The sequence below is a fragment of the Oncorhynchus mykiss genome, chromosome 21 (assembly GCF_013265735.2).
Source record: "Oncorhynchus mykiss isolate Arlee chromosome 21, USDA_OmykA_1.1, whole genome shotgun sequence".
Lineage (NCBI taxonomy): Eukaryota > Metazoa > Chordata > Actinopteri > Salmoniformes > Salmonidae > Oncorhynchus > Oncorhynchus mykiss.
In genome coordinates this window covers 46,954,628-46,969,530 of record NC_048585.1, presented here as the reverse complement: position 1 = coordinate 46,969,530, position 14,903 = coordinate 46,954,628, and the positions used below count along the sequence as shown (strand labels likewise).

The window sequence follows — 14,903 nt, the reverse complement described above, 5'->3', positions numbered from 1 at the left end:
CTCCCTCTCTCTCGCCCGCCCTCCCTCCCTCTCTCTCGCCCGCCCTCCCTCCCTCTCTCTCGCCCGCCCTCCCTCCCTCTCTCTCGCCCGCCCTCCCTCCCTCTCTCTCGCCCGCCCTCCCTCCCTCTCTCTCGCCCGCCCTCCCTCCCTCTCTCTCGCCCGCCCTCCCTCCCTCTCTCTCGCCCGCCCTCCCTCCCTCTCTCTCGCCCGCCCTCCCTCCCTCTCTCTCGCCCTCCCTCCCTCTCTCTCGCCCGCCCTCCCTCCCTCTCTCTCGCCCTCCCTCCCTCTCTCTCGCCCTCCCTCCCTCTCTCTCGCCCGCCCTCCCTCCCTCTCTCTCGCCCGCCCTCCCTCCCTATCTCTCGCCCGCCCTCCCTCCCTCTCTCTCGCCCGCCCTCCCTCCCTCTCTCTCGCCCTCCCTCCCTCCCTCTCGCCCGCCCTCCCTCCCTCTCTCTCGCCCGCCCTCCCTCCCTCTCTCTCGCCCGCCCGCCCTCCCTCCCTATCTCTCGCCCGCCCTCCCTCCCTCTCTCTCGCCCGCCCTCCCTCCCTCTCTCTCGCCCGCCCTCCCTCCCTCTCTCTCGCCCTCCCTCCCTCCCTCTCGCCCGCCCTCCCTCCCTCTCTCTCGCCCTCCCTCTCGCCCGCCCTCCCTCCCTCTCTCTCGCCCGCCCTCCCTCCCTCTCTCTCGCCCGCCCTCCCTCCCTCTCTCTCGCCCGCCCTCCCTCCCTCTCTCTCGCCCGCCCTCCCTCCCTCTCTCTCGCCCGCCCTCCCTCCCTCTCTCTCGCCCGCCCTCCCTCCCTCTCTCTCGCCCTCCCTCCCTCTCTCTCGCCCGCCCTCCCTCCCTCTCTCTCGCCCGCCCTCCCTCCCTCTCTCTCGCCCGCCCTCCCTCCCTCTCTCTCGCCCTCCCTCCCTCTCTCTCGCCCGCCCTCCCTCCCTCTCTCTCGCCCGCCCTCCCTCCCTCTCTCTCGCCCGCCCTCCCTCCCTCTCTCTCGCCCGCCCTCCCTCCCTCTCTCTCGCCCGCCCTCCCTCCCTCTCTCTCGCCCGCCCTCCCTCCCTCTCTCTCGCCCGCCCTCCCTCCCTCTCTCTCGCCCGCCCTCCCTCCCTCTCTCTCTCGCCCGCCCTCCCTCCCTCTCTCTCGCCCGCCCTCCCTCCCTCTCTCTCGCCCTCCCTCCCTCTCTCTCGCCCGCCCTCCCTCCCTCTCTCGCCCGCCCTCCCTCCCTCTCTCTCGCCCGCCCTCCCTCCCTCTCTCGCCCGCCCTCCCTCCCTCTCTCGCCCGCCCTCCCTCCCTCTCTCGCCCGCCCTCCCTCCCTCTCTCGCCCTCCCTCCCTCTCTCGCCCGCCCTCCCTCCCTCTCTCTCGCCCGCCCTCCCTCCCTCTCTCGCCCGCCCTCCCTCCCTCTCTCGCCCGCCCTCCCTCCCTCTCTCGCCCGCCCTCCCTCCCTCTCTCGCCCGCCCTCCCTCCCTCTCTCTCGCCCTCCCTCCCTCTCTCTCGCCCTCCCTCCCTCTCTCGCCCGCCCTCCCTCCCTCTCTCGCCCTCCCTCCCTCTCTCGCCCGCCCTCCCTCCCTCTCTCGCCCGCCCTCCCTCCCTCTCTCGCCCGCCCTCCCTCCCTCTCTCTCGCCCGCCCTCCCTCCCTCTCGCCCGCCCTCCCTCCCTCTCTCTCGCCCGCCCTCCCTCCCTCTCTCTCGCCCGCCCTCCCTCCCTCTCTCTCGCCCGCCCTCCCTCCCTCTCTCTCGCCCGCCCTCCCTCCCTCTCTCTCTCTCTCTCGCCCTCCCTCCCTCTCTCTCTCTCTCTCGCCCTCCCTCTCTCTCTCTCTCTCGCCCGCCCTCCCTCCCTCTCTCTCTCTCTCTCTCGCCCGCCCTCCCTCCCTCTCTCTCGCCCGCCCTCCCTCCCTCTCTCTCGCCCGCCCTCCCTCCCTCTCTCTCGCCCGCCCTCCCTCCCTCTCTCTCGCCCGCCCTCCCTCCCTCTCTCTCGCCCGCCCTCCCTCCCTCTCTCTCGCCCTCCCTCTCTCTCGCCCGCCCTCCCTCCCTCTCTCTCGCCCGCCCTCCCTCCCTCTCTCTCGCCCGCCCTCCCTCCCTCTCTCTCGCCCGCCCTCCCTCCCTCTCTCTCGCCCGCCCTCCCTCCCTCTCTCTCGCCCGCCCTCCCTCCCTCTCTCTCGCCCGCCCTCCCTCCCTCTCTCTCGCCCGCCCTCCCTCCCTCTCTCTCGCCCTCCCTCCCTCCCTCTCTCTCGCCCTCCCTCCCTCCCTCTCTCTCTCTCGCCCTCCCTCCCTCCCTCTCTCTCTCTCGCCCTCCCTCCCTCCCTCTCTCTCTCTCGCCCTCCCTCCCTCCCTCTCTCTCGCCCTCCCTCCCTCCCTCTCTCTCGCCCTCCCTCCCTCCCTCTCTCTCGCCCTCCCTCCCTCCCTCTCTCTCGCCCTCCCTCCCTCCCTCTCTCTCTCTCGCCCTCCCTCCCTCCCTCTCTCTCGCCCTCCCTCCCTCCCTCTCTCTCGCCCTCCCTCCCTCCCTCTCTCTCGCCCTCCCTCCCTCCCTCTCTCGCCCTCCCTCCCTCCCTCTCTCGCCCTCCCTCCCTCCCTCTCTCGCCCTCCCTCCCTCCCTCTCTCGCCCTCCCTCCCTCCCTCCCTCTCTCGCCCTCCCTCCCTCCCTCTCTCGCCCTCCCTCCCTCCCTCCCTCTCTCTCGCCCTCCCTCCCTCCCTCCCTCTCTCCCGCCCTCCCTCCCTCCCTCCCTCTCTCCCTCCCTCCCTCTCTCCCTCCCTCCCTCTCTCCCTCTCTCCCTCCCTCCCTCTCTCTCGCCCTCCCTCCCGCCCTCCCTCCCGCCCTCCCTCCCGCCCTCCCTCCCGCCCTCCCTCCCGCCCTCCCTCCCTCCCTCCCGCCCTCCCTCCCGCCCTCCCTCTCTCTCGCCCTCCCTCCCTCCCTCCCTCTCTCTCGCCCTCCCTCCCTCCCTCTCTCTCGCCCTCCCTCCCTCCCTCTCTCTCGCCCTCCCTCCCTCTCGCCCTCCCTCCCTCTCGCCCTCCCTCCCTCCCTCCCTCCCTCTCTCTCGCCCTCCCTCTCTCTCGCCCTCCCTCCCTCCCTCCCTCCCTCCCTCCCTCCCTCCCTCCCTCCCTCTCTCTCGCCCTCCCTCTCTCTCGCCCTCCCTCCCTCCCTCTCTCTCGCCCTCCCTCTCTCTCGCCCTCCCTCCCTCCCTCCCTCCCTCCCTCCCTCCCTCCCTCTCTCTCGCCCTCCCTCCCTCCCTCTCTCTCGCCCTCCCTCCCTCTCTCTCGCCCTCCCTCCCTCTCTCTCGCCCTCCCTCTCTCTCGCCCTCCCTCCCTCCCTCTCTCTCGCCCTCCCTCCCTCCCTCCCTCCCTCCCTCCCTCTCGCCCTCCCTCCCTCCCTCTCTCTCGCCCTCCCTCCCTCCCTCTCTCTCGCCCTCCCTCCCTCCCTCTCTCTCGCCCTCCCTCCCTCCCTCTCTCTCGCCCTCACTCAATAAGATTTGTATAATATTCCCTCATATTTCCTGCACACACACAAGGCTAGCATCAGATAATGACATTGCAATACATGCAACATTGGGATCAATGTTATTCATGTCTAAAATCTCTGTTTTCCATTCACCCGTCATCTAAAATTGCTGTTTGTATTTGTGTTTTACTCCCCGCGTTACAGCCTCTGAGTGAAGTGTCTGTGCTGACAGGCAGCCCTTTTGAATGGATTTGAATGGCTCTGTGACTTAAGGAGTCAATTTGACTTGGTTGCAGACGCCGCAGTCTGGTGTGAATGGAGAATTATGCAAACCCAGGCGGAGGAAATATTTCCGAGACGACAAAATTGAGACCTCAGCCAGTCAAACCGAGAAAGAAACAGAGGAAAGGAGAGCTCACTCTGATGACGTTTAATTTTGAGCGACGGCTTGTCAATAGGCAATGTGCCAAAACACCATATCTCATTACATAAGTGTTTAGTAAGGTGGTTTGTCTTTGCTATGGGTTCAATAGAGTGGGGCCCTCGTAGTGTGTGTCTTGGTGAGCAATTTAGTGGTTGCCATGTTTCCTGTTGTTTCTTGACCGTATTATTTGACCGATTTTTGTCTCCGGTTCAGCCAGAGACCGAATGGATCCCAATACAGGAACGGTCAGCTAGGTCATAGCCAATTACACTCCCCTGTCTCCCAGTCCATCCAATCAGCTGGGGTTATGTCAAACAGCATTGCAAGTTGACCCCCTACCCTATACAATCCATATGTGGCTGCATCAAGTCAGGGACAGGTCAAGTTTTTGTTGAGTTTTACATTCCGTGTATTATTCTGCTAGAATCCAACTGCCTGTCTCTTCTAAAATGGCGGGAGCCAATTTTATACGTTTTGGTTTAAAAAAGAAAACCCAACAAGAAATAGGCTAGGTATAATGTGTTTATTCCAGTTCCAATATTACAGTATGACGTTTTGGCAAAGTACATCATCTCAGGTTTTGGCTCGCCCGTAGAGGTTAGTTAATCGCAAACAGGGCGAGGTGGTTGTCATGGCAACACCCGCTCACCTGACGCGCCATGATGATATCAGCCGTTGTTGCCATGGCTTACCTCGAGCTAGGCCTCCCGAGGGCATCTTATGACAATTCATGAGCTGGAACGCCACACTTATACACCCACCACCTTCATCCCTTGCTCCATCCATCCATCCATCCCTCACTCCTCCATCTATCCATCCCTCACTCCTCCATCTATCCATCCCTCTCTCTCTCTCTCTCCCTCCCTGCATCCATTTGTGCCGCATTAGGAAGGATGTGCCATGAGAGGGAGGGAAAACAGAATGGAAAAATTGATGGTGCCTGAGCTTTGCATTATAATAGAGGAGTGTCTCAAGGCAGATTTCCCTTGCCTTTATACTCAGAATATCTGCATTTATTCAGTTAACTGTACACAGCAGCTCCTGCATGCCTCTATTCTCTCGCCTGGTGGGACAATGGAACTCAGGCCATTGAGTATGTGCATGTGTTTAGTAATACTAATAATAACGCTAGCCTACTGACAATAGTGCTTTTCAGGACAATCAAAGGTGTTCCTCACCTTGGGATTGTGTGTGCGTGCGCTTAAATTCGCGACTGCGTGCTGATGCTAACATCTCTGCCAACGAATACCTCGACCCTCACTCACACATGGACAGGTGTCTTGAAAGTGCCCGTACATAGTAACTGAATGGGCTAAAGCTAGCGCTATTATCTTCTACTAGCCGTCGATCGGAGGCTAGCTGTGGCATAGGACTCACTGACAGCAGGCAGTTTAGATATACACTAGCTAACCAATCCAAAGTCCATTCCCAGTAGCATGTCTGAATCTAATCTAAATACAGGAAACCTGCCCTCTGTTGTAAAACCTGCCCTCTGTGACCATGTAGGGAAGTGGTATTTCTACATGAATTTAGGACAATCTTTTTTTTATACATTATTTTTTACATAATACATCAGCAAGACGAGTAAAATAAAAAGTAGCACTACAGTATTCATGGAACAAAATGTGTCGGGTTGGTATTTAACCCCATATTAAGTAGTGTATGTGAGAGTGACTCAGGCAGGCGTGGCATGGTAACATTACACTTAGCATGATCCCATCAGATAACATTGAGGATCGGGTTGCACTTTTGTTGCTGCTCGCATTGTATGGACGCAGAAGCTCATTCGACCCTAATGACATTTTCCTTGCGTGGGAGAAACTGTGGAGCTACGTGAACTAATTGTAGGTGGTGATGTACATTTTCGGACAACTCTGATCGTTATCATACCAATATAGGCCTAGCCAGCTAGGTTTTGAAACGGGTGTTGTAGATCTGGGATACCCCAAATCACGTTGACTTGGTCAACCTTAGAAGTTTGGAGAAGTAGCAATTTCAGAAAATATCCTGTTACTATCATTATTGTGAAAATATACTGGAGCTGTTGAAGTGTGTTTTTGAAGTGTTGGCGGTCAAAGCAAGGCATTACTTGTTCGGTTGTCGTGGCGTCGTGCATTTTTTGTCAGAACAAATCATGTGTTTTCAACATGGAGCTTGTGGCAATCACGTTTTACAAGCCAATGATATGCAAACGAGCGGTTGTATCCAAATATGTCAAATGGTTTGGCGTACCTGATTACTGATGGGTCCTGGAACACATTCAAAGTGCAGCTTGAGATTGGATGTTGATATCAGTTTCATAGTGCCAACTGATTGCAGTGAGGGAGGTATGATTGCGGGGTTGTCAGACAGCAAAAGCAGGGCCACAGGCTAGAACGATGAGCCATAGCAGCTTGGCTTACTGAAGTTATATGACTTGGCAACTGCGTTAGCCTGTTCATCGAAATACATGATATGAAACTCTTACAATGTGTCATGTCAGGAATCCTGTAAGACAGGCTATTTGCAGGCTTTTGTTCCAGACCTCACTGTTACACCTGTTTTTTTTAAATAAAAAATAAAAATCTATCTGGTATTCCGTCTGGGGAGTGTGATGCTGTTGGGCTAGAACAAAAGCCTGCATGCCAGGTAGCTCTGCAAGGTGATTGGAGACCCCTGCTGTTGGGCTTGTGAAGCTGGATACACGCAAGACATCTCCAGGCATACTTTGATAACCACACACGAACACCCATTGTGCATTGTGGGGGGAAAACATTGTTTTGCGTTAGACTGATATTGATTTAGATTTACCATGAGCCCCTTGAGAAACAGCTAGTGTTTTCATGCTGTTCTGAGACAGGAAAGAGCAGGTGTTTGGAAGCCTAATTGTCTAACACAGTCAACTCCACTGTTCTTAATATCTCAATATTTACCCATGAAGAGGTTATTATTGTTAGGTACGCTGGAGGTGTTTGACAGTAAATTTAAATGTTGAAGAACTGAAATTCATATGCAACTAATAAGCTAGTCAACTACGCTGACCAAAAATATAAATGCAAAATGTAGCGTTGGTTTCATGAGCTGAAATAAAAGATACCAGAAATGTTCCAGACACACGTTTCTCTCAAATTTTGTGAACACATTTGTTTACATCCCTGTTTGTGAGCAGATCTCCTTTGCCAATGTAATCCATCCACCTGACAGGTGCGGCATATCAAGAAGCTGATTAAACAGCATGATCATTACACAGGTTGTGCTGGGGACAAAAAAAGTCACTCTAAAATATGCAGTTTTGTCACACAACACAATGCCACAGATGTCTCAGGTTTTGAGGGAGCGTGCAATTGGCATGCTGACTGTATGAATTTCCACCAGAGCTGTTGTCAGATAATTGAATGTTAATTTCTCTACCATAAGCCATCTCCAACCCTGTTTTAGAGAATTTGGCAGAACATCCAACCTGCCTCACAACTGCAGACCACGTGTATGGCATTGTGTGGGTGAGCAGTTTGCTGATGTCAACGTTGTGAGCAAAGTGCCCATGGTGGGGTTATGGTATGGGCAGGCATAAGCTACGGACAATGAACACAATAGCATTTTATCAATGGAAATTTGAATGCACAGAGATACCGTGACGAGATTCTGAAGCCCATTGTTGTGCCATTAATCCGCAGCCATCACCTCATGATAATGCACAACCCCATGTCACAAGGATATGTACACAATTCCTGGATTTACTTATATGAACTGTAACTCAGTATAATCTTCAATTGTTTCATGTTGATTTTATAATTTAGTTCAGTATAGCTTGTCGGTAATTTAAGGAAGGAAACCGTATTGTTGAATGTTAAGGGACTGAAATTATAATGGAACTGATAAGCTACTCAGCTAGCTAGCTGTTAGCTATGCTACTTGCTAGCAGCTAGCATTTTTGCTGCAAGGAAACATTTGCATGGCATGGTAGGAGCGGCAGGTAGCCTGGCATTTTTCTTTTTACCTTTTATTTAACTAGGCAAGTCAGTTAAGAACAAATTCTTATTTTCAATGACGGCCTAGGAACAGTGGGTTAACTGCCTTGTTCAGGGGCAGAATGAGCGTTGGGCCATTAACCAAAATGTTGCTAGATCGAATAGCCGACAAAGTACAAATCTGTCGTTCTGCCCATGAGGCAAGGCAATTAACCCTAATTTCTCCAGGGTCGCCGTCAATACTGGCTGACCCTGGCTGTGTCCCCACTCTCCGAGGGTGTCTCAGGGGAAGTGGGATATGAAGAAAAAAACACCTCACACTTGTACAGCTTACCCACTTGTACATACAGTGAAACAGGACTATATAAGCACCCCCTAATTATTATATTATTATGCTAGTTTAGCTACCTCCATTTTACCTTTGTTTTCATTTTCTAAAACAAAGAAAAAAGTTACTAAATGATGAAACTGGATGAGGGTTTGTGAAGAGAGAACACTAGATATTGCTTTTGCTTGGATCAATACTATCCATTACAACTGAAGGGTAAGCTATCACTGTAGCTCCATGTTCCCTAGATCTGAACTGAATCGGGTTCCTTTTTTTTACTTTCGCTCAAGCGAGGCCGGCCAAGTGATTTGTCTGTTTCTTTTGTTACTTCCATATATCTTTTGTCTCCCATTTTTTGCCTCATAATTTTAATAACAGTACTACATCAATCAGTGGATATATATAAATATATGTATACACACACACTTCCTCCTCGGCTATCTTCATCCACTGTCCTTTCCACTTTTCACCAGATAGACCCTGAGAAAACAATTAAAATCCATCTAGGCTATTTGGCACCGGCGGAATGCTAAAATAACGGCAAACAACAACACTGATTACAAAGTTTTCTGTCTAAGACTCCGTAATGAAGTGGTTTTAACTGGCGCTATTGCTAGCATGCAGTGAGTTTGGAAGCCTTATCTAAAGGAATTTAACTGAACAAGTACCCTTCTAACGCCAGCCACTATAATGTATCATAAGGCTCCTCAGAAATATAAGAGGAGTTGGCAACCTAGTTTGGGTTTTCAACCGAGTCTCTTTTACTTTTTGGATTGAAACCGGTCCAAGCCCTTACTCATAAATATGCATTTTCAGATACGTGTTCCTCAGTGGCTGGTTACTTTTCCTACTTACACTCACACTTTTTTTTTTAGTAGAGAGATAGTGTTAATGATTGTGATGACATGATTACTGAAAGGTAGCAAGTTCTGCATGTAATGTGCATAATTCAATAATTTGAAGTTACAATCTTGTTATTAGCTGCTTTCATATTTTCCCTAATGAAAGGCTGTAAATGTGAAAATTGAGAAATACTTTGTTTGGAACAGACAGGCACACACACACACACACACACACACACACCACTGATGTAGATTGAAAGCGACTCTTATGTCCATGGTGCTTGGCCGTCTAGATCTCATTGTCCCCTGTCAGGAGCAGCAGCCCTGTCATTCTGGTGACCAGCCTCCTGTATTTTTGTGACAGTTTGGGTGCAGAGCTCCTAAAAAAAAAAAGGCCACATCGCCGAAGAGGACATCTGAGGAATCAGTGATAGTGTCCCCATGAATCCTTCAGACCATCTTTTTTTTTTCTTTTTAGATCCCATTTTAGAATGTCTCCAACTAGCTGGGTCGTGTTCGTTGGGGCACACCTTAGCAAAAAGTTTTGAATTAGTAAATGACAAGGTCTGTTTCTTATTGCACAAGTCCAGGTTGTCCCCTTCTGTTTCAGTCTATTTTTCTTCAGTTTGGTGCATAATTAACATGCCCCTTGCTTGGTAGCACGTTGACATGACATTTTCTTCACTGTGCACCAATCAGATCAGGGACCTGTATTTCACGCTTCAAATTTCCTGTATTGCGATGATCAATCTTATCCTGTTTGAGATCTTATTTTTCTTACCTCCCCCACTAGACAGATTATTCTCAATTATTAGCTCATATGCAAGGGTATCTGTGTCATCAAATAATGGGATGCCATTCCACATTACCTCATGCGCAGGCCTTAAACACTGCCTACAGAACAAAATTGATGAGTTATGGTCTAAACCAGTTGCCCTCGCTAGACCATGGTTTGAGAGGGGGGGAGGGGGAAAGTTCTAGAACACCAAAACTATGAAATAACACACATGGAATCATGTAGTGACCAAAAAAGTGTTAAACAAAATCTAAATATATTTGAGATTCTTCAAATAGCCACCCTTTGCCTTGATGACAGCTTTGCACACTCTTGGATTTCTGTCAGCCAGGTTCACCTAGAATGCTTTTACAACAGTCTTGAAGGAGTTCCCACATATTCTGAGCACTTGTTGCCTGTTTTTCCTTCACTTTGCGGTCCAACTCATCCCAAACCATCTCAATTGGGTAAAGGTCGGGTGATTGTGGAGGTCAGGTCATCTGATGCAGCACTCCATCACTCTCCTTGTTCAAATCGCTGCAGAATGCTGTGGTAGCCATGCTGGTTAAGTGTGCCTTGAATTCTAAATAAATCACAGACAGTGTCACCAACAAAGCACCCCACACCATCACACCTCCTTCTCCATGCTTTACAGTGGGAAATACAAATGCAGAGATCATCCGTTCACCCACACCGTGTCTCACAATGACACGGCATTTGGACCCTAAATCTCAAATTTGGACTCCAGACCACAGTCTCCTCTGAACAGTTGATGTTGAGATGTCTGTTATTTGAACTCTAATGAACTTATCCTCTGCAACAGAGGTAACTCTGGGTCTTCTATTCCTGTGGCGGTCCTCATGAGAGCCAGTTTCATCACAGCGCTTGATGTTTTTTTGCGACTACACTTGAAGAAACGTTCAAAGTTCTTGAAATGTTCCGTATTGACTGACCTTCATGTCTTAGTAATGATGGACTGTCGTTTCTCCTGTTCTTGCCATAGACCTATCTTCTGTATACCCCCCTACCTTGTCACAATACAACTGATTGGCTGAAACACATTAAGAAGGAAAAAAAATCCACAAAATAACTTTTAAGAAGGCACACCTGTTAATTGAAATGCATTCCAGATCAACCTCATGAAGCTGGTTAAGAGAATGCCAAGAGTGTGCAAAGCTGTCATCAAGGCAAAGGGTGGCTATTTGAAGAATTTCAAATATAAAATATATTTTGATATGTCTAACACTTTTTTGCTTACAACATGATTCCATATGTTATTTCATAGTTTTGATATATTCACTATTATTCTACAATGTAGAAAATAGTTTTAAAAAATAAAGAAAAGCCCTTGAATGAGGGGTACATATACAGATTGTTGCCAATATCTACAAAGTAAGAGGTGTAGCTACATAGCTTACATTGTCTAACTTTTTATTGCACAGATTAAAGATGGTAGCATCATTTTAGGTGGAGTTCAATGTGTTCAGGGAGTTTAGTGTGCTGATGGTGGATGACATTAAGCGATGCAGGTTATCATTTTTCGTCTTGTATATTGTTTGAGGCAGCTCTGGCACAGCCACAGTCATAAAATCAGATTTTAAACCTAACCCTTACCTTAGCCCTAACCTTAGCTAACCACACTGCTATGCCTAACCCTAACATTAAATTAAGCCATTTATTTTTTATTTTTTACAATATAGCCATTTTTTTACTTTGCAGCTGGCCTATCTAAGGGGGATATCACTTAACTCTACCTTCAGGACAAGGCTGATGACAATAACCGTCAACCTGCTAAAACTAGTCAGGGCTTAACTAATTCCCTTTATAAATTCCCTTTGTATGGAATGGGCCACTCTTGATAGGCTGCACCCCTCTCTGTTTTTTAACTCCAATATCTGTCCTCAAAATCTATTATTCTTAATCTAGTTTGGATTTTTGGAGGGATTATGCATTAGATAATTGCTGCTACATGCGATCTGAAAATGTCATGCAACAGAGGAAGGGGGATTATCGAGAAAGGGAACACGTAACCAAATGAGATCACCAACATGCATGGGAATTGAGATTGAGTACAGCAGGGGAGGTACAGCCATTTTGGTTTGCCTGGTCAAACTGTGATTGCTCTTTGACCTTTCTTCTTTTTTTTTTAAAGTCAGTCGAGAGAATGAAAAAAATATATTTTCTATTGAAATTAAGTGCAGCATCTCAATACCATTTGTAGAGGGTATGAACATTGTCTGCGCTTTTGGATTAAATAGCTCTAGATTATAATTTGGTATTGTGATATGTTGTAGATGCACTATAATAGATAGTTTGGGGGCTATTCACTAAATCTGTCTTAACCTCTATTGATGACGCAGTTGAATTTTTATCCTGACATGAATCATGTCAAACGACGCAACATCAAATGGTGAATATTAGACAATGCGTATCATATTCCCAAATGTTTCAAAATTGACATGCTACCTTTGTTTGACAAAATTCCTCATCAACATTTTTAATGTGTATGATGACCCCGTTATGGTCACTAGCAATAGCCTCACGATTTTACCCACCAGTATTACAAGTTCACCAGTGCCAACCTTCCCATGCGCTTACCATAGGTCACTGCAGCTCAATACAATAGCGTGGGAGACCATTTTGTTTTCTGATAATGGGGAAAAAGGCGGCTATACCACAATGGCCGCTTGTGGCGCACTGTACTATACATTCTCCGCTGCAGACAAATCTCAAACTGTGAAGATAATGTTCACACCCACAGCAAAGGGGGGGGAAAGGCACTCTCTTTTCCAGTAGCAATTATCATCAACTGTCCGAAAAAACTCAGAGACTGACAGGAATAGTGTGTGGTGGTAGTGTGTTACTCTACGTGGGAGTAACTGGGGCTGGTTGACACAACATGGACAAACAAAAGTCAATCGCAAAACATCCTCCATGACTGTTGTACGGTTGAACGCTCCCAAACACTGTCATACTGACCCAATGTTGAGAAACTAGCTGTATCTCATTGACGGACAATTGGTGAAAGAATACATGAATGACTCGTAGCCTGAGAGACGGCTAAAGTTACAATACATCAAGCTAGTTTTCTTCACTGGAAATAAAAAGTAATTTTATTTCACAAAACATTGCCTTGTTGGAATATTCCTTGGCTATTTGTCTTTATACACCACCTAAGGTTCACAACTCGAATTCAACTATTCATTTGGTACTTTTTCTACCTAAAAACACATTTCTCTCTCTTCAGGATAGGCTTTGAGGACCGTAAAACGGGACCGTAACAGGACTGCGGCGCAGCGGAGGGAACCGTAGCATACTGAACACTTGCTTCAGGCCCACCAGGGAAGGCCTGACCCCTCCATTGGGCGGATCGGCAGCCAGGCGGAGGGGCCATGTTGACTGCACGCCTGCTCCTCTTCGCCAGCCTGTTCGCGCCAGCAGCTCTGGGTAAGCCCGGGATGCCGCTGTCCCATTTCATGTGTCAGTTTGTTTGTGTCTGTCACTATTTTAAAATGTCTTTCTCTTACCCCATCCATGGTGACTGATTACTGTTTTTTTTTTCTCCAAATTCCCTTGCTCTCACTTTTTCCCTAAATCTCTCTCTCTCCCCTTCCTTCCCCCTGTCCCCTATGTATCAGTCTGTCTACGTATAGTATCTTAGTCTCTGACACTCTGTTTTTCTCACTCTCCAGACAATAGAAATATAAACTGTTTTCAAAGAATTATTAACACAGTTTTGGCATAACGCATGTAGGAAAGCTAGTAAAATGTGTGGTAAAGAAAGAAATGAGCTGGGCTCTGCATTAGGATATTGAGATCACTTCGCAGGCATTTTTTTTAACCTTCTGAACAAATTGCAACCACCTCAGATTTGACCATTCTCCCCTTGCCATTTGTTTCAGTGGACAAGTAAATTAAGTAATTTAAATTCAGCTTAAACTAGGGTTTGGGAACTGGGGGAGGCATCACGCAAATGGCCCATGAAGATGCTAATTTGATACGGCACAAACATTAACGAGAGACTCCATGCAAATGTAATTGTTTTGGTGCTGTATCTTTTGGCTGGGTGGCGTTGCGCTTTAGCGGCACGCTAATCAAAGCTAGCTCTTCCGCATAATGGTTTTGCCATAATGTTTATTGGGAGTGGTGTTACGTGACTTCGATGTGTCACGCACCTGCCTTTTGTATTACTCTATTGATCCGAAGGGAACCGAGACATTATGAAGCTGCAAATTTACTGCCGACCCGCCAAAAGAGCTTGGGAGATAAAATGTCGGACAATGGGTTGCATATTAAAAACGCTGCGACTGCTGTGGCGCTGTAATTCTTTCTCCACAAAGAAGAGATACAGAAAACATAACACCCAGTATTTGTTTTTTGTGTCTTAGTTATTATTTTGTTAGCCTCAAAGTGGCTTAGTGTTTATTCTTTGAAGTGGGGCAAAGATCATGCATTACTAGATGCTGTCAGCAGATTAGTCCCAGATGTTTTGGAATGCTTCTGGTTGTAATGCTCGCGCAGGGGTTTCTTTTCTCTCCGCAGTCGCTCTCCCCTCCGGGGGACACTGTCCTACTTTGGAATGGAAATCCCTTGTCAACCCCCTCCACTCCCAATATGTTCAGACCAAGCACACAAATATGCTCCAATCACACCCACATACTGGCTGTGTCCCAAATGGCACCCCTTTCCCCAATATAGTGCACTACTTTTGACCAGGGCCCACCAGGACTCTGGCCAAAAGTAGTGGACCATATAGGGAATAGGGTGCCATTTGGAATGCAGCGATGGTCTCCTCTGCTCACAGCTGCCTCTGCCTGCCTCCTATGTTTGTACATCAACATGTACACAACTGTCCGACCCCCTTCCCACTTAAACCCATCTGAAGTAAGGAGAGGGAACGAGGGAATGCCCTTGGGGGAATGTCGGTGCGGAGTCGCTGGGATCTCAAAATATTTCTGGGATTAACTCAATGATGGATTCCAAGTTGAGGAGCAATGGGAAGGCTGAAGGAGGGAGGGAGGCAGAACAGACAAACAAGCTGACAGAGAAGGGGGGGAGAAGGGTAAGCTATGCTCCAAAACACATGAGAAGCGAACACACACACACACAGTTCTCCTGTCATTGGGTAATGACGAGGAAGCCAAACGCCTTTGCAACGCCACATT

At 49.4% G+C, this 14,903-nt stretch overlaps 1 protein-coding gene across 16 annotated transcripts in view; it reads left to right on the top strand.

Annotated features, from left to right (window-relative positions):
* The window catches only part of LOC110500600 (adhesion G protein-coupled receptor L3), a 313,269-nt gene that overhangs the window by 61,025 nt on the left and 237,341 nt on the right, over positions 1–14,903 (top strand). For all 16 annotated transcript variants that reach the window (XM_021578039.2, XM_021578040.2, XM_021578038.2 and 13 more), the window contains exon 3: positions 12,986–13,185. In XM_021578039.2, the coding sequence (XP_021433714.2) occupies positions 13,131–13,185 (55 nt within the window). In that variant the 5' untranslated portion in view covers positions 12,986–13,130. The remainder of the gene's footprint in view (positions 1–12,985; positions 13,186–14,903) is intronic.